The sequence below is a fragment of the Rana temporaria genome, chromosome 1 (assembly GCF_905171775.1).
Source record: "Rana temporaria chromosome 1, aRanTem1.1, whole genome shotgun sequence".
NCBI classification, from domain to species: domain Eukaryota; kingdom Metazoa; phylum Chordata; class Amphibia; order Anura; family Ranidae; genus Rana; species Rana temporaria.
This window is the reverse complement of record NC_053489.1, coordinates 242,746,430-242,764,885: the sequence shown is the minus strand read 5'-3', so window position 1 is coordinate 242,764,885 and position 18,456 is coordinate 242,746,430. Positions and strand designations below refer to the sequence as shown.

General features: G+C 42.3%; 1 protein-coding gene across 1 annotated transcript in view; it reads right to left on the bottom strand.

The window, feature by feature from the left end:
* The window catches only part of POLE (DNA polymerase epsilon, catalytic subunit), a 100,621-nt gene that overhangs the window by 13,767 nt on the left and 68,398 nt on the right, over nucleotides 1-18,456 (bottom strand). Inside the window, exons 30-41 of the mRNA XM_040352113.1 lie at nucleotides 14,704-14,916; nucleotides 13,006-13,218; nucleotides 12,769-12,912; nucleotides 11,998-12,138; nucleotides 11,608-11,761; nucleotides 11,094-11,200; nucleotides 10,243-10,419; nucleotides 9,937-10,160; nucleotides 2,242-2,462; nucleotides 1,924-2,125; nucleotides 1,566-1,739; nucleotides 34-159 (exon numbers count right to left, since the gene is read on the bottom strand). Coding sequence (XP_040208047.1) covers nucleotides 34-159; nucleotides 1,566-1,739; nucleotides 1,924-2,125; nucleotides 2,242-2,462; nucleotides 9,937-10,160; nucleotides 10,243-10,419; nucleotides 11,094-11,200; nucleotides 11,608-11,761; nucleotides 11,998-12,138; nucleotides 12,769-12,912; nucleotides 13,006-13,218; nucleotides 14,704-14,916 — 2,096 coding nt within the window. The remainder of the gene's footprint in view (nucleotides 1-33; nucleotides 160-1,565; nucleotides 1,740-1,923; nucleotides 2,126-2,241; nucleotides 2,463-9,936; nucleotides 10,161-10,242; nucleotides 10,420-11,093; nucleotides 11,201-11,607; nucleotides 11,762-11,997; nucleotides 12,139-12,768; nucleotides 12,913-13,005; nucleotides 13,219-14,703; nucleotides 14,917-18,456) is intronic.

Genomic DNA, 18,456 nt, shown 5'->3' with positions numbered 1-18,456 from the left:
AGAGGACAAAAAACATATAGCCATAAATGTTACCTTTGGGTAATGTATTCAACATAGGCTACAGCATCTTCTACCCGACGTTTCTTTGTGCTTAGAATAATGCGGTTGAAGTTGGCGTAAACTACAGAGGAACCCAGACGTTTAAATTCAGCAACCAGCCTTAAGGGGGTAAAAAGACATAGGTAGTTACTGCTACCATGATAACTGTTCAAAAATATGCACATCTGGAATTTAACATTAATATAACCAAGACTGTAAATAGGGTAATTCTTGCGTTACACAAACATATGCAAGTTTGAGGACGATCCTACAACATAAGAGAAAAGCACATATACGTAAATAAAATAAAATAAAAAAAGGGGATTTAAAAGTAGTGCGTTTATTTAAACTTAAACCAGCCATTGCTTCTAGCTTGTAAAAGAGCCTGGAGGGGCTCAAAATGTAATTTTAATGGAACTTTTTTTTTTTTGTATTGCCAGTTTAAATTAAGTTTAATACAAAGAGCTATCTTTTTTGACAAGTTCTAAAAAAACTTACAGCATATTTTACATGGACCAGTTCTCTGGGACTGCCACAGGAGTCGTCACCTCAGCAGAAGGCATTTTTAACCACTTACTCACCGCCCTATAGACGAAAGACGTCTACAAGGCGGTTGCTTAACTCTGGGAGGACGTCCTCCCAGAATCGCGCTCCTGCGCGCCCCCTGGGTCGCGCGCACACGGGAATGTCCGTGACCGCCGGGTTTTACCGGATCACGGTAAATCGTCGCTGATAGCGGCGGTTTACCACGTGATCGCTCCGTCCAATGACGGAGCGATCACTTGTAAACAAACCGGCGTCATGTGATGACGCCGGTTGCTCCCTCCCCTCTCTGTACTGAACGGTACAGTGTGAGAGGAGAGGGGAGAGAGCGGATGCAGCACGAGTGCTGTGGGCTGGATCTGTGACAAATGCAGTCACAGATCCAGCCATCCATCCCTGCTCAGCCATCCCTGCCCCATACTAAGACTACTCTGCAATACCCCACACTACTCTGCAATACCCCACACTACTCTGCAATACCCTGCAACGTCGCCTATGGGGGATTTTTAAGTAGCAAAGTGTGGCGCCATTCCACGAGCGTGTGCAATTTTGAAGGGTGAGATGTTGGGTATCTATTTACTCGGCGTATAAGTGTCTTAGGACTAGGTTTACAACCAATATGTTCAAAATATGCACCAGCATACTGTATAAATGTGTAAATGTTTTAATGAAGCTTAACTGTACTTTAACAACCTTTCTTGAAGGAGGAAGATAAATGTCATGAGAAATACAAACTAAGCCTCAAGAAATCTTCTATCCCAATTGTCATTCTTTAGCAAGGCTCCCCAAAAGATAGGAATTATTTTGGTACTGCCGATTTTTTTGTGATTCTAAAAAAGCACATGTTTTTGATTAGCTCTTCGACAAACTAAACCCACTTTGTTCAAATATACAGTGCAAGCTACATTGTCGTTCAGTTACAGGTTTACATGTACTTCCATCCAAGCCTTATTTAAATTCACTATGGTAGCACATTTACTTACTGCAGGAACAATTTCTTCATCATGTTGTGGAGAGTTCGGTGAAGAGCAGGGTCATAAAGAAGTGAGGATGGAGTTCGTAGCCATCGGTAAAAATGCATAACTTGATTGTCTGCATAGACATTGTGGTACTGAGTAATTTCCTTTACCCAACCCACCACCATGCTCTTCAAAATCCTAGAGGGGAACAAAGAAAACAAAATAAACTATATTTTTTGCCATCTTAGCATGACTACACAAGATACAAAATCCATTTGGCTTTCTATCTTTCATTAGTCACCATGCTCTTAAAAATTTGAAGCACTTTAGAAAACCTGCAAATGTACCCATTACATTTTTCTGAAACGTCTAAACACAGTACCTGAAGGTGTTTGAGCAAAGCGCTGTCTCGTCGTAACTAGCAACAGCAGCGGCCTGGTTCCCAGTAACCATATCTTCAAGGGATGCCTGCTGAAGCACATCAAAGCTGATACCTATACTACCAGCACCTTCCAGGTCATTAATGTGATGTGACTGCAAGATACTGTTTACAGCCAGGCTCTGAAGATCCAGCTCCACACACACTGCAGCAATGACAAAAATGTATTACAGTGCAGGTTGTAAAATGCACCTGCATTTCCAATGAATGGAAACGATAAGATAGTTATAGGTACTTAACCAATTTATATAAAATCTTTACCAGTATTGTAGCACGCTGGGTTGTTGATTTCCACAGATGCCCTCTCATCGAACTCCATAACTAGCCGGTTGTCATCTGCCTCTTTGCCCCCAAGGTCAGGTCGGGAGCCTGGGGAAAGCCACAGGAGGTGATTGTGACGTTTAAGGTGCCTTGCAAAGAACAGGTCTGAGCCAAATGTAGACACATCATCAGGTAAATTACCCACAGGAAGATGGTAATATCTAAATTGATAGGGGATAAAATTAATCATTATTAAATTGTAAGATATAAAGTAGGATTGTAAATAAAAACAAGTCAATGCAGGTGAAATGCTCATTTACATCAGTGTTTCTGATAACCAAATAAATTAATCTAATAGAAGTACCTATGATAAATCTTATCAAACATTAAAGCAGGATGTCCTTTGCAAGGCCCTGAGTAGAGGACAAATGGGGAATCCGTCTTCATGATGAAAGCTGTTACTTTGAGGTAGACTCTAATAGAACGAAGAGAGAATTCCTTTCAATGTTTTTGAAGTAGGGCATAAGGATGGTCTTCACTGATTTATAAGCATGAACCCATCTTGGGAATAAAGGATGGTCTTTGATGCAAGATTACCTTGTCATTTTGAAGAATGAGGAAAGCCCCTCAGATGCGTTTCACAGGCAAGATAGTTATTTAAAAAAAATAAAATAAAAAAAAAACACATTGCAGGGAGAGACGTCATCTACGGGGATATCCCTGATGGGTTCAAATGATGGTTCCTGCAGGGCAGAGAACCAAGTTGGGATCCCTAGGGAGCAGAGGGTGCTGTAATGGGGGCCTGATGCGAGATACACCTTGAATGAGGGTTCTGACAAAGATAGGGTCAGAGGCTTTTGAAACCGTGTTCACAAGGCCAAAACCTAGAGTTAGAGTGCTAACGGCCCAAGTTCTGAGCAAGACTTGATTGTAGGAAGGCAAAAATGCATGCACAGAGTAGTCCCTGTGATTCGCATGTATTCGCACCAAAAAAGGATTTCTGGGTACAATGTAAGCTCTTTCTGGAAGGTAAGAATGACAGACTCAAAACACCTCTGTCTCAAAGCAGAACTATCTTTCCTCTCCTTTACAGCCAAGGCGGCTGCCATCTTAGCCTGTTTAATCTGCAGTTGCCATGGTGTTGCACATGGGCTAATTCTCCCCAATTGAGCCAGTGGAAGCTGAGATAAGTCTGTTTTACAGTTGTCCACTCCTGGGGTGGGAACGACAGAGCTAGAATAGGATGCAGAGACTGGTGTTTGAATCAATTCCTGCTTTGGTGCAAGGAGCATATGATCACTCTGAAGTTGAATATTATGTGGATCTTCGGCAGAGTGAATGCTCACCTGTGGTTTTGCCATGGTTCCCTTTCATCTGGTCTCTGCCCTAGCTAGAGCTGAGGATCTGCCCCTGTGGGGTACTCACAGAGAAAGAGGCAAGCATGCCAGAAAGGACAGGGCAAAAACCTGGGTGTAGACAGTTCTGTAACGAATCCTTGAAGGCAAAAGGGCAGTGCCTGAGTACCTTAAAAGAGCTCTAAGCGGAAGTGGCAGCAATGCCACACCTAGTCTTCCACCTGAGACTAAGTTCCAAGTTGTTGAGTTAGTCCTAAACTTGAAGTTTTCACGGACGTGAATATGATTCCAAATATAACCCTGGTCATTTACAGTAACCGTCAGAGATACAGAGTGACCCTTTCTTACCCCTTATCACAATGCTGGACTGTATACAATGTTCAGGTTTCCTCTGTCACAGAGGGCTGGGCATACACCGGAAGGGGTCTTTAGGGACTGGGTTCCATTAGGGTTGTCAAGGGTAAGCCCCCATGTAGGATCCATTGCCTGAAGCAACAGGCCATCCCCACAGTGTGGGGTCAGGGAATGGCTACCAACGTTTTAATGAGGTTGTGCAGCTCCAGAGGCAATGCTTCTATTTGCAGCATTAAAAAAGTCAGGATTTGACTGCAGAATTCGAAGAAAATATAATAAAGGTGAATAATAAACTAATAAAGCAAAGAAGCCTATGAAAGAAAAGAGGTCCAGCACCATAGCACATTAGCAAAAAACTAAGCACAAAGTGGAATAGGGTTACATCAGTGATCTCCAAACTGCGTGAAAAAATTAGCTGCACACCAACATCCGTCCAACAGGTTTATTGAAAGACTGCCACGAGGATTAAAACAATGGACCAAGGGATGATGACGGTTCACACATAAATTATGCTTCTTCAAACCCAAAGGAACACTGACCTAGTGAACCTCTAAGCAGAGGACACTCCCATCCCACACAGGTATAGGGTGGTGTGATCAGCTCTCTCCTTATCTTGATAAGCAAAACTAAAAACATTCTGGACGACAATACAAATACATGTATGTAAAAGCAAAAAGTAACCACATTTAAAAAACTGACACCAAAGAAAAAGTAAATACAAAAAGTGAATATTTATATGAAGGATGCCAAAATACATGCGTCTCCTAAAGTGATAACAACAAATCGCAAAGAGGCCCGTGTGATATATAGTGTCCACCAAACGTCAGTGCAATACAAACAGGGAATGGTCATGAATGTACTATGTGGGGATATGTGAAAACCACCCTGATAAATATCAGTGGCAGACCTGAATATAGCAAGTACAGGGCTAAATGATTATTATACATGATTTATATAGCGCCAACGGTTTACGCAGCGCTTTACAATGTAGAGGGGGGGCAAGAAAAAGTTACAGTACAGTTCAATACAGAAGGGACAGGAGGGCCCTGCTCGTAGAGCTTACATTCTAAAAGGGAGGGGGCATGGTACAAAAGGTAATAGATGCAGGGAATGATTTGATGGGAGTGGCTCTTGGACAGGTGGGTGTGATAAGCTTCCCCAAATAAGTGAGTTTTCAGGGAGCTCCTAAAAATGCACAGGTTAGGGGGCTGATCGGACATCCCGGGGCAGGGAGTTCCAGAGGATGGGAGAGGCTCTGGAGAAGTCCTAAAGGCGAGCATGGGAGGAGGTAACATGGGAGCTAGAGAGTAGGACGTCCTGGGAGGAGCGAAGGGGACGATTTGGGCGATATCTGCAGATGAGGTTGGTGACGTAGCTGGGGGCGATGTTGTGGATGGCCTTGTATGTTGTGGTTAGCATTTAGAATTTTATAAGGTTGGGTAGGGGAAGCCAGTGAAGAGATTGGCAGAAAGGAGCAGCAGTCACAGATCGGTTAGTAAGAGTTATTAGTCTAGCAGCAGCATTCATAATAGACTGAAGGGAGGATAGCCTGCATAAGGGTAGGCCATTAAGGAGAGAGTTGCAGTAGTCAAGGCGGGAAATTATTAAGGAGTGAATGAGTTGCTTTGTGGTCATTAGTCAGGAAGGGTCGAATTCTGGAGATGTTGCGGAGGTTAAGGTGGCAGGATTTAGCCAGTGATTGGATGTGGGGGCTGAAGGAGAGGTCAGAGTCAAGGATTACACCCAGCACCCTGGCATGTGTGGAGGGACCAATGGTTGTGCTGTTGATCCTAATGGCAACGCCATTGGGGGGGGGGGGCGGGGGACCAGGAAGGAGGAAATATAACAAGCTCAGTTTTAGAAAGATTGAGTTTGAGAAAGTGGTGTGACATCCATACCATCATTCAGTAAGTTTGAGATCTGTGAGAAGGGGGCGAGTTGAGGAGTGGAGAGATAGATCTGCGTGTTGTGATCCTAGAGGTGGTATTGGAAGCCATGGGGAGGTTATCAACTGGCCCAGGGAAGAGGTATAGAGCAAGAATAGGGGGGACCAAAGGACGGATCCTTGGGGTACCCCAACAGAAAGAGGAAGAGGAGCGGAGGAGATGGAGTTGCAAGTGATACTAAAAGTGCGCTGAGATAGGTAGGAGGTAAACCAGGATGAAGCAGAATCACGGTTAAAGCAGAATCACAGAGGCCAAGGGAATGTAGTTTGCCGAGGAGGAGCAGACGGTCAGCAGAGGGGTCCAAGAGTATGAGTATGGAGTAATGGCCATTGGTTTTAGCAGTTAATAGGTCATTGGTCATTCTCGGACTCCCAAAGTACCAAATCACTCGTCTGCAAGTCGTTCAAAATACGGCCGCTCGACTTGTGACTGGGAAAAAAACATGGGAATCAATCTCACCTTCACTGAGATCCCTTCATTGGTTGCCAGTAAAAGACAGAATCACATATGGCATAATAAAACTCTGACAGAATTTCTACAACTGCCTGATGTGGACCTCTGGTCTAATCATGGTATTCTCTACATGCACCAACTGTTTACAGACGGAACCCTCAAAACCTTCCCCACGCTTAGCGAAGAATTCTCACTCCACGGGTACATGCTCTTTCGATTCTTGCAGGTGAAACACGCGGTCCAGGCTCAGTTTTTGGAGTCCATACCGCAGGCTGCCCCTAATCCAATAATGGCTATAATCAAAAGTACTGACCCCCGCAAACTAACATCGGCCTTCTACAGTATGCTTTCTACCCCTGCTTCCACCAGGTTGGCATAGAAGCTCAAACCTAGATGGGAAAGGGTGATAGGCCCCTTGGAGGATGAGGAATGGGAGGAGGCTCTAGAATCCTGCAAGGCTGTCTCACCCAAGCTCTCAGACAGATTGACTAAAATTTACATTATCCATCAGGCATATCTCACCCCCTTTCGGGTGGCCAGATATAGAAACACCCAATCTACCCTTTGTCAGATATGTGGGAGGGAGGTGGGTTCATTCTTTCACTTACTGTGGTCATGCCCCAAGATGCAGGGTCTGTGGGCGCAAGTCGTAACCTTCCTACATGACCACATGGGTTCTCCGGTCACATTAGACCCGAAACCATGCCTACTCGGGGTGTTCCCAGATACCATAGACAAGTACACAAAGACGTTGTTCTCGGTGCGGAAGGTAATTGCCCGACAGTGGATGCGGCCTGTGCCCCCTGGGCTGGTGGAGTGGAAGATGGAGGTCAATAATAATTTACCGAATAAAAAGGTTATATACATTAACAGGGAATGCCCAACCAAATATGACAAAATATGGAATCGTTGGCTGCAAGACTCGGATTCTTGCACGTAGGGCACTGTGGGTCTGTATTGCCCATGGAGTGGCCTGCCCCCGGCTGGGTATACTGTTACGGGTCAGAGACATCTACACGGTTGGCTCCTGATACTGCTTTTTCTTCCCCTGTTATTTTTATTTTTTTACTCTTGTTTTCTTAGGTTTCTTATTAGGGACGTCAGCCTTGAACTGTATCTATTCTGTTTGTTGCACACCCTCATGTTATCGGTTATACTGTGGTTGTATGTAATGACATGTATGCACCTTTTGTTATAATAAAGTTTTTTTTTTTTTTTTTTTTTTAACAAGACAGAATCACTTTCAAGGCACTCTGTCTGACGCATAAGTGTGTCCAAGGAAATGCCCCACAATATCTATGCGAAAAACTAAAAGTTTACAACCCCAATCGCATTCTGCGATCCACCAATCAAAATCTACTCCAGATACCCAAAGCCAGATACAAGTCCAAAGGAGAACGTAGATTTGCAGTCCAAGGACGTAGACTATGGAAAGCTCTACCTACCAGCATCCGCTCGGAGGTGAATTACCTGGCCTTCAGAAAAAAAATCAAAACCCATCTTTTCTGAGGGCAAAAGTTCAGTCAGGGAAAGGATACTAAGCGCCCAAAGGCGATTCAGTTCGCAGCCGTTGCGCTATATAAAAAAGTTTCTCACTCACTCATTGGCGAGTTTTAGTAGGGCAGTTTCAGTGGAATGTTGGACGGAAGCTGGACTGTAGGGGGTCGAGAAGGTTGTTGTCCGTGAGGTATCGACTCATTCGGTCATGGACAAGGCGTTCAACGAGCATGGAGGCAAATGGGAGCAGGGAGATGAGTCTTAAGTTATTCAAACATGTAGGGGCTAGTGAGGGCTTTTTAAGTATGGGGGTACCCAGTGCATGTTTGAGCAGGGAAGGAAAGGTGCTGGAGGAGAGGGAGAGGTTGAAGATATGCGTTAGGGAGTTTAGGATAAAGCGGGAAGGTAGTTGCAGTAATTGTGAGGGGACAGGTGGTGAGGTGGGCCATGGAGAGGAGCTTATCAACTTCGTCAGTGGTAACTGGGCAACAGGAGGAGAGTATTGAGTGTGGTGTTGGACCGGATGTGTTGGGTAGGGGAGGAAGTTGAATGCTGGATATCTCCTTGCAAATTGTGTCAATTTTGCTTTTAAAAGGGTGGTAATATGTTGAGTGGTAAGCAAGTTGGTTGGTGGGGGCAGTGGGGGTTGAAGTAAGGAATTAAGGGCAGAAAAGAGCTGACAAGGTTTGGATGAGAGGGTTTTGACGAGAGTGTTGTAGTAGGTTTGTTTAGCAGTGTGGAGGCAGCAGTTGTATTTGAGAAGGGCAGATTTGTAGAGGGTAAAGTATTACAGGGATTTAGATTTACGCCATGCTCGCTCAAGAGTACCGCTGCATCTCTTGAGACTTCTGGTGTCTTCTATAACAACCTAATAAATAACAACCTAATAAAACCATATTCTAAAAAGTATATGTAGGCGAATAGCCAAACGGCTCCTTCATGCCCAAATGAACAGGAAGTTAGAGTGGGGAGACACCATACTATACATGTTTCTTCTTGGTTATAAAAATGGCTTACATCCCACTCAAAGTTTAAGCCAAAGGGAATGCGGGTCTGGAGCAAAAAAATCCAGAACACCTCCACGCTTATCAAGATAAGGGGAAAGCTGATCACACCACCCTACACCTATGTGGGGTGGGAGCGTCCTTCGGTAGGTCAGTCTTCCTTTGGGTTTTGAAGAAACCCAATATATGTGTGAAATGTCGTCACCCCTTGGTCTGTTTTAAGTCCTGGTGGCGGTCTTTTATTAAACCTGTTGGACGGATTTTGGCATGCAGCCAATTTTTCTAACTTGGTCTAAATATTTATGGTTGCGAGCTGGAGCAAGCACCCAGCCACTCCTTTCTGGTGGATTATATAAAACTTACCTAGGAGCAGCGATCTGTCTCATTTCTCCTGTCTGCATCTCGCATTACGCTGGCTCATGAGTTTTCTTTCATTTACTTTTTTACTGTGTTTGGATACTGCAGTCATGTCCCAGCAAGACACACCACAGGACCCCAGTCACACTTTTAGATTGGTGAAGGACAACCCACTAAGAGCCAATATACATGACACTACGCAGTGATGCTGTAGGCTCTTTGAGGTTGCTTTTCCACAAATTAGAAAGAAGCATGGTTAAGGAAACAAAAGCCTATTGGGACTCCCATCTCTTTATCAGAGTATTTGCACGTTTTGCCAGAGGTTTTAGGATTAGGAAATAGCCAACGTTTGAGCTGTTTGATGAATCACTCAAAATGCAATGGGCAGAAACCTAGTCCACCTGCTCTTTCGTCCTGATGATCATCATTATAGCTTCCAAAAATAAAGAAATGGAGGTTTTAAAAGATGAAATATTGGAGCTACAACAAACCATCAGGCCTTTGCAAAGTGCATCTTAATTTACAGACCTTGATAAGAGTTTAAATGACAAATCAAATCACCTTGGAACATGAAGTTATAACTATTAAAAAAGAAAAAAAAATGTTGCGTGACAAAATCTATTATGGACACAAACAACGTATATGTTTAGAAACAGAGAATTACTCTTCAGTTTATACATTTAACCATACTACACACATTTCAAGGATTATACATGTGTCAACACTTACCTAGCCATCTCAAAAGCCTGTGACAGACAGCTGTCCAAATTAAGATAATGCCGGATCATTCGTCGAGCACCATGGCGCTGCCAGTCCAGAACATTATAGTTTATGTCATCTGTCACACGTACTGGAACAAGAGGAAACTCCTCCAGAACAGGCATCCCACTTGTCAGCCTCTTTAATGGCCAATTAGACTGCACTGCAATCAAGGTTGGGCCACGCCTCTCATCCTAATAAAATACAATAACTCTGCTTTATTGCTTGATTTTTTTCCCCCCTAAGACAGGTCAGTCAAAAGGACATTCTACTTACTTTGTAGCTTAAAAGCAATCTCTGGATAGCCCTGTAGACTGTTTTCAAGTCAGTCTCTGCTCGAACCTCAAACACGTGTTTCTCTGGAGGTAACAGCTCTAGATCAACTTTTTCCTGCATTGAACTGTGTTCACTGGTATACATATTGCCAAGGTTTGGCATCTGGTTACTACGGACCTATATAAAAGAACATAATTATAGGTTGTATTAATGAATGCTTTATATAGTGACCTCTACTGTTATTAAAAAAAAAAAAAAGTACCCCTAACATTATACAATAGTAGATAGGCCTTGCAGTGCCTGTAAAGACCGTTAGCAGCAGTAGGTTTGTGCACCCATGAAATGCAGAGGAATAAGATATTGACTTCAGCTGCAAATTAGTTGCTTTGTCACTACCTCCCTTCACCACACACCAATAAGTGACCCTCAACAGGGTCACTTCAAAAGTTGCTTGAAACTGTAATGCTGGCCATAGGTAGCCATTTTCATTCAGCCAGCGCGCTCAATGGAAAAAAGAAACCAGATTACTTCATCCACACAAGCAAGGACTTTTCCCTTTTCACTGCATTCAATTCTATACATATCCTTTAAACATTAGTGGCAGTGTCTCCCTTCGTGTACACAGTGTAAAAACAAATTCAGTTTACAATAATGCTTATGTGGTCACAAGGACAGAAAGGTAGGAAAAAAATCTCAAAAAAGAACACAATCAATAAAAACCTCAATTGAAACAAAGCATCATGCACTTTACCCAGAAATAAGAGGGAAAAAAAAAAGAGAAAAAAAGTATTGGTTAAAATCCCAGTCTATATATACATACATATATTTATAAAGACACATATGGATCTCACCGTGTCCACTACAAACACAGCAGCTTTTCTCTGAGATGGTATGAACAGTCCAAACAGTGCTTTGTGCCCTTGAGAATTGTGGTATAAGTAAATATGCCGGATACTTCCTTGAAAAATTAAAACACACAAAATGCATTAGCATGTAAACATTACTAAGACTGGATTTAGAATTTGAGGTAAGGCAAATGTGTGAACCAATCCATTGTGTGCTTCAGGCACCAAAAAGAAACATTTCTACATGAATATTTGGCAGACTATGCTTTACAGAAAACAATGAACCAATTAGAATGGTCTCTGTCCCCCAAAGAGATTATGTGCTTTTATTGTGACAAGTAATCTAAGCACTTAAAAGCAGCCCACGTAAACATAGAGCCCACAAAAACAAAGGTATAGCCTAAACACTGGAAAAACAAGGCCACTGGAAAAACTCCTACCAATAAAGTATCACGCATTAAAACTACCCATATTAAATAAACAGGAGATATAGCTGGTTTCTTTTGTGGTTGTTGAATACCTGGCTCTAGGTAGCTATACTGAGCCAGAGACTTCATTTCCAAGCAATCGAGCTCAAAGGTGTCCGTCTCTCTTCCAGAATAGTGCCGAACCATCTGCTTATTCACCATGCACACACAGCCAAGCTGGACCACAGCCCTTAGCAGCAAGGGGACCTAAGTATGCAGATTATCAAGAAAGAAATATTAAACACATACTTCATGAAAGTGTAATGTTCACTAGAGAGGTTTGTTTTTCTTGGAATGTAGTTTGTTAATCAAAAAAAGGAAATTCTCAAACATAACACCTTCTTGGCCTAACATCTACAGTATATTCATTTTAAAAAAACATGTGGCATGCAACTGCTGCTAAAATTTTACGGTAGCGTCAGAAAAACATACTGAGCCACTACCTGAGTCTCATACACTCCTTCAATATCAGGGGCAGACAAGTCTGCATTGATTTCATTGATGTGCTCCTGGTACATGTCTTCAGGCACCGAATATTCATACAGGTGGTACACAGGATTGGAGCGAGGTAGAATTCTGTTCACCTGCAGAAGACAGAATAAATGCAAATTCACAAAATACATAGAGCTTACGCCATAATATCAAGAGACGTCATGGTACCTGCTTGCGGTCTTACTGTCACACCTCGCAAATATTTAAAATTTTTAGACAATAACTGCTACTACAGTATATAAAGCACTGCAAAGGGTTTTAGACAGCTTTAACTCTTGGAATCAGCTATTAAAACTTAAAGTGATACTAAAGTCTCATTTTGTTTTCTCTAAAATTAACATGTCATACTTATCTGATCTGTGTAATGGTTTTGCACAGAGCAGCCAAGATTTTCCTTTTCTCGGGTCCCTCTTTGGTGCTCTTGGCCCTTTCCATCCTGTCGAGTGCCCCACAGCAAGCAGCTTGCTATGGGGGCACCCGAACTGAGCTGCAGCTCCCTGTGTCCATTCAGATACAGAGCTGTGGTTCAGACAATCAGGAATGAGAGTCCCCGATGGCTTAGGCACTTGGCACATAGCTGGACAGAGATGGAGCTCATGCAAGTATTAGGGGGGCTGCTACACACAGAAGGATTTTTATCTTAATGCATAGAATGCATTAAGATAAAAAAAAAAAAATACCCAACGCCTTTACAACCACTTTAAAGCATGTTTGGTACTCACCTTTCTGTACACTGCCCCCTCCTCTGTTTTGGGCACACGCTGGTTTACATAGAAAATGCGTGGTATATTGATCTTGATGCAGTGCAAGTCGCTGCCAATCACAGCCCATAAACGGAAGATACCTGGTTGGCTACTTTCTCCGATCTTTATTAAAAGAAAAATCACATGTACATTTTTAGTATGTTGCATAACTTTGTGTTTTACATCACTTATAAAAATAAATAAAATATTAGAAACCTGCACGATCTGCCAGGGCATGTCCAGGATGCTACGAGCTGTTCTACGCAGGAAGTTGCCTAACCCAGCAGCTTGGGTTTCTCGAACTATACCTCCTGCTCCAGGAGCTGCCTCTCCATCTTCTAAACGACGCTTCTTCTGGCGCTCTTTGCGCTGACGTGCCTGAAGCTCCCATTTTTTCTTGTGGTAACGCAACCAGAGAAGTCTCTCTTCCTACAGAAGACATGGTTTAAAAAAACTGTAAAGTACACACACATATTTTTATATATATATATATATATATATATATATATATATATATATATATATACACACACACACACACACACACACACATATATATATATATATATATATACATACATATATACACACACACACACACACACACACACACACACACACACACACATATATATATATATATATATACATACATATATATACACACACATATATACACATATATACATACATACATACATACATATACACACACACAGTGGGGAAAATGTAATCCCCTGCAGATTTTGTAAGTTTGCCCAATTACAAAGAAATTAAGGGTCTATAATTTTTATCATAGGTGTATTTTAAATGATAGAGACAGAATATCAACCAAAAAAAAAAAAACATAAAACAAATGCTATAAATGAAATTGCAGTTCAGTGAGTAAACTAAGTATTTGATCCTCAAGCAAAACATGGCTTGGTACTTGGTGGATAAACCCTTGTTGGCGAGAACAGAGGTAAAGTCATTTCTTGTAGTTGGATCAGGTTTGCACACATCTCAAGAGGAATTTTTCTTCTCTAAATCCGTAAGGTTACTTGGCTGTCGCTTGGCAACTCAAAGTTTCAGTTCTCACCATACATTTTCTATAGGATCAAGGTCTGGAAACTGACTGGGCCACTCCATGATCTTAAAGTGATTCTTCTTGAGACACTCCTTTGTTGCCTTGGCGGCATGTTTTGGATCATGCTGGAAGATCTGTCCATGACCCATCTTTAATGTTCTGGCTGAGGGAAGAAGGTTCTCATCCAAGATTTTACAATTCATGGCCCTATCCATTGTCACCCCTCAATGGCACAAAGTCGGCCTGTACTTGTTTACATGTTTATCATATGTTATGTTAATCATAATATGAGGTGATTCACAGTTCATTGTATATTACCAGGATGTGTTATGTGGGGGAGGGGTGGATTTCTCACTTTTTATACTGTGAATCACCTCATATTATGACAAACATAACATATGAAAAACATGTCCAAGCTAGATATGTAAATAACCTGTCACTCAAAGCAAGGAGAGAGGAATGGACTTTTTATTTATTTAGACAGGGTTTTATTTGGAAGTCTTAATTTTCACTGAACAATAAAAGAGGATTGCTCAGAGCTGGATTAACTCTGTGTGGCAAGACTGGGCACAGATGGTAGGAAATCTTATACTCTACATTGTGACATAAAAAAAGAAAAAAAGAAGATCTTTTAAAAAGAGTGGACTAAAATCCCTCCTGAGATGTGTGTAAACCTGGTCACCAACTACAAGAAACGTCTTACCTCTGTGCTTGCCAACAAGAGTTTCTCCCTCAAGTTCCAAGTAATGTTTTGCTTGGGGATCAAATACTTCTATTACTCACTGAACTGCAACTCAATTTAAACAAAAATCACATTCAGAACAGACCGTTAAACACAATTTACTCACTTTTGTGGTGCCCAAAGGAGGAGGGGGACCCAGGACCTCTCTCCAAGACTGTGTGAGTGCCACATCCTGGGAGTCACCCTGGCTCTCCTCAGCTGCTGGTATACGTTTTCTTTTTGTACTTATAGGAATGGCAGGCTGGAGGCGTTTAACTACACCAAAATCCTCAATATCGGGAGCCTGAGAAGGATCTTGCTGCTGGAGCTGAGCTGTGACCTTAATATAACAAAAATTCATTGTGATCTATTCAATATTTGCAGTAAAATATTCCTGAACACAAGCTTAAACTGCTCTTAACATTTGAGACTTGTCCATTACCGTAGTAACTACTGAGCAACACCACCGATTACAGTTACTCCACTTGATTCGTTTCTTTACCAGTCACGGATGCTACTGTATTCATAATTTTTATGCCATTGTATGGAAAAACAATGGGTGACAAAAATAAATAAATCTGACCCTACAACATAACCTAGATGCATAATTCAGCATTACAAATAACGTCGTACTGTACAATACTGTGTGTTTTTGTGCGTGTGTGTGTCAAGTATGACCTCAGAATGAAAAAAAAACAAAAAATAAAGAAGAAAAAACAAGTCTTTATGAGAAAAATAATTAAATTGAATTTCGCAAAAGCAGTTGTAATGTTCCTGTGCTCTGATATTTCTGATTAAAACTAATTTCCAGCTAACTGTGGGTTTTTAAAACATCATCATTGCTCTGAATAAAAAATCCTGTTAGCAAATACCTAATTGCTGGATGTAATATGGAAACGGTGTGCATACTGTATCTGATCTAATAACTAAACCACAATGGTTTCTTGAGAATTGTCAATGAAAGCATGAATATTTTTACAACTGCAACTCAAATACCACACAACCAGTAATTAGGACTTAATGGAATTATCCCCAAACAGAAACAAAAGGAAAAAATAAGCATTGCCAGGAAATTACTAAATATTCATGTATACAGGCTCACTCGAGACCCAAGAATACAGATGACTTTCATTTTTTACTAAAGGCAGAGAACTATGCAACAAAGATGACCAGATTTATCTGCTTACTAACACAATTTGTAAAGATGGCAAAGCAAACACACGCATTAACAAAACAGAGCTTTAGAGAACAGCTCCACCTTATGGAAATTCTAAAAACCAAAGTACAACATAAATAGTTACTGGGTAACAAGTAAAGACCAATGTATTTGACAGAACTGGAAGAACAAGCCATCTTAAATCCCTACTCAAGGCAAAAACTATTTATCGTGGAAAGGGGCTGTAATATATACAAGTTACATTTTTTTTTATTCTTTTGATAACTAAGCACTTTAACCAAGTACAATTTAATTTTCCTCATACAAGCAATACTTGTGCTAGAATGCAAATATATTGCTTTAGTAGAATGTAATCAGGGTTCTTTGGCCGTCTTCGTTAGCACTTTTACAAAGATGCCCAAGAAAAGGAAGTTCCCTGTTACACAACATAATGGGCCTGCTTTTTTTTTGCCCATTGGCTAAATGAGAAAAAAAAAAAAGTCCCCGAGACAGGAGTCATACGACTTGACTTCTGTTGAGCAGGGATAGCCACATACAAATTCATCTGATATGCCAACTTTTTTATTTTTTTTATTTGTGGATGCAGTTGACAAGAATTTGGAAAACTCATCATTATTAACGTTACCCAAAAGTCAAAGAAAATCCCAAATTTTGGGTTACCCCCAGAACAGTAATAGAGGGGAAATCTTCCAATGGGAACAATAGGTCTGGTGATAACCAGGGATTTACTCACTTTGGAAGGATTTCCTCTTACTTCCTGTTTTGATTAAGGGACAGGAAATGAAGAGGAATCGCTGAAATGGGACACATGGCCAGAAATGTTTTTTTTTTTTTCAATTTGAATAAACTAAAAGGTTTGGACCTTAGTTCTACTTTAAACGCTTGCCGACCAGCGCACTACGATATATGTCGGCACAATGGCACGGTTGCACAAATGGGCGTACAAGTACGGCCCCTTTAAAATCGTGGCTTATCCGTGACCACAGGACCCGAAGACTCGATGTCGGGCGATCATGACACGGAGCTACAGAATGGGGAGATGCCTATGCAAACAAGGCATTTCCCTTTTCTGCCTAGTGACATGACAGGGATCTACTGCTCCCCGTCATCAGGAGCAGTGATCGCTTGTCATGTCAGTGGTAGCCCACCCCCCACAGTTAGAATCACTCCCTAGGACACACTTAACCCCTTGATTTCCCCCTAGTGTTTAACACCTTCCCTGCCAGTGTCATTTACACAGTAATCAATGCATTTTTTATAGCACTGTATAAAATGACAATGGTCCCAAAATAGTGTCAAAAGTATCCGATGTGTCTGTCATGATGTCACAGTTTGCCACCATTTCCAATACAAACAAATGGCATAAATCTATCCCCCATTTTGTAGACGCTATAACTTTTGCGCAAACCAATCAATATATACGCTTTTTGTGATATTTTTACCAAAAATATGTAGAAGAATAAAATTTCAGCCTAAACTGAGAAATTTTTTTTTTTATATATATATATTTGGGGCATATTTAGTATAGCAAAAAGTAAAGAACATAATTTTTTTTTTCAAAATTGTCACTTTTTTTGTTCATAGCACAAAAAAATTAGGATTTTTTGTACTCACAAAGCGCGAACGGACGAGCAAGTCGCCGACTCGCACACCTGTGAGACTGACGCATGATGTCGGAAAAAAAAACAGGAAGCACCAGTTGCCCTGGCCGAAAGTACCGTGACCCCCCTGCACACAAAAAGGGACCCACCAGGGAACGGGCTGCAAAAAGGCCACTGAAAGAACACAGCCAAGGCTGAAATCTGCACCCAAACGGTGTTTCAAGCAATTTTTAGATCCACTGTATAAACAGCAGGTCCCTGGACACCGAGTACGTCTGTGGACATCACTCCATCCCTTCGCACCAAGAGATGTAGGCCTGCCAGGTGTGACGGTAGATCCTCCGGAAGACGACTACCGTGCCCTCAGCATTGTTGAAATGACCGAGTCGGACAAACCCCGGTCACTTAAAGTCTGGCTTCCAATAGCCATGTTGAGCAAGTCAGTGACTGTACAACAGGAGGAAGTATGGGACCTCGAGACAGAGGGACCTCCTGCCCTGGCAACCTCCAGGGTACCTCCGCTACCAGGCGCCCGATATCGGCGTACCAAGGACGCCGAGGTCAATCTGGAGCGATTAGAATCATCTGGATCTCTTGAACCTCCACTCTGTGGAGCAGCCGAGAAATGGCAAAAAGTCGCCGATACAGACCCCACAGGGCCACAAGCGCGACTGACGCGTCTGTACCAGATCACTAGACCTGGCCACTAACTTCGACACCCTTGCGGTGGAGACGAGCGGCCAGGAAATTCATGCCCTGCGAGGCTCACCTCCTGCAAGGGAGCCAAAACACCCCAAGCACAAAGACCAGTCGCACTGGTCCAGCATCTGGCAACTCCAGTAGTCCACCTGCCGGTATACCTGATGGTAGACCGAAGCCACGGCGTTGTCTGGCTGAAACCAGATTGGACGACCTTGCAACCTCCTCGACCACGAGGAGAAGCCTGATCGCCTAAAATCGTATTCCCAGGCGGTCTCCCACCCAGGCCCGACCCTGGGTAGCTACCGAGACCAGACGAGAGCGGGCACATTCAGGGAGGTGTGGCCGTAGAACCACGCTAGTCCAGCGACTCAGGGCCGACTGGAGCCCCCAGGTGCCCCCA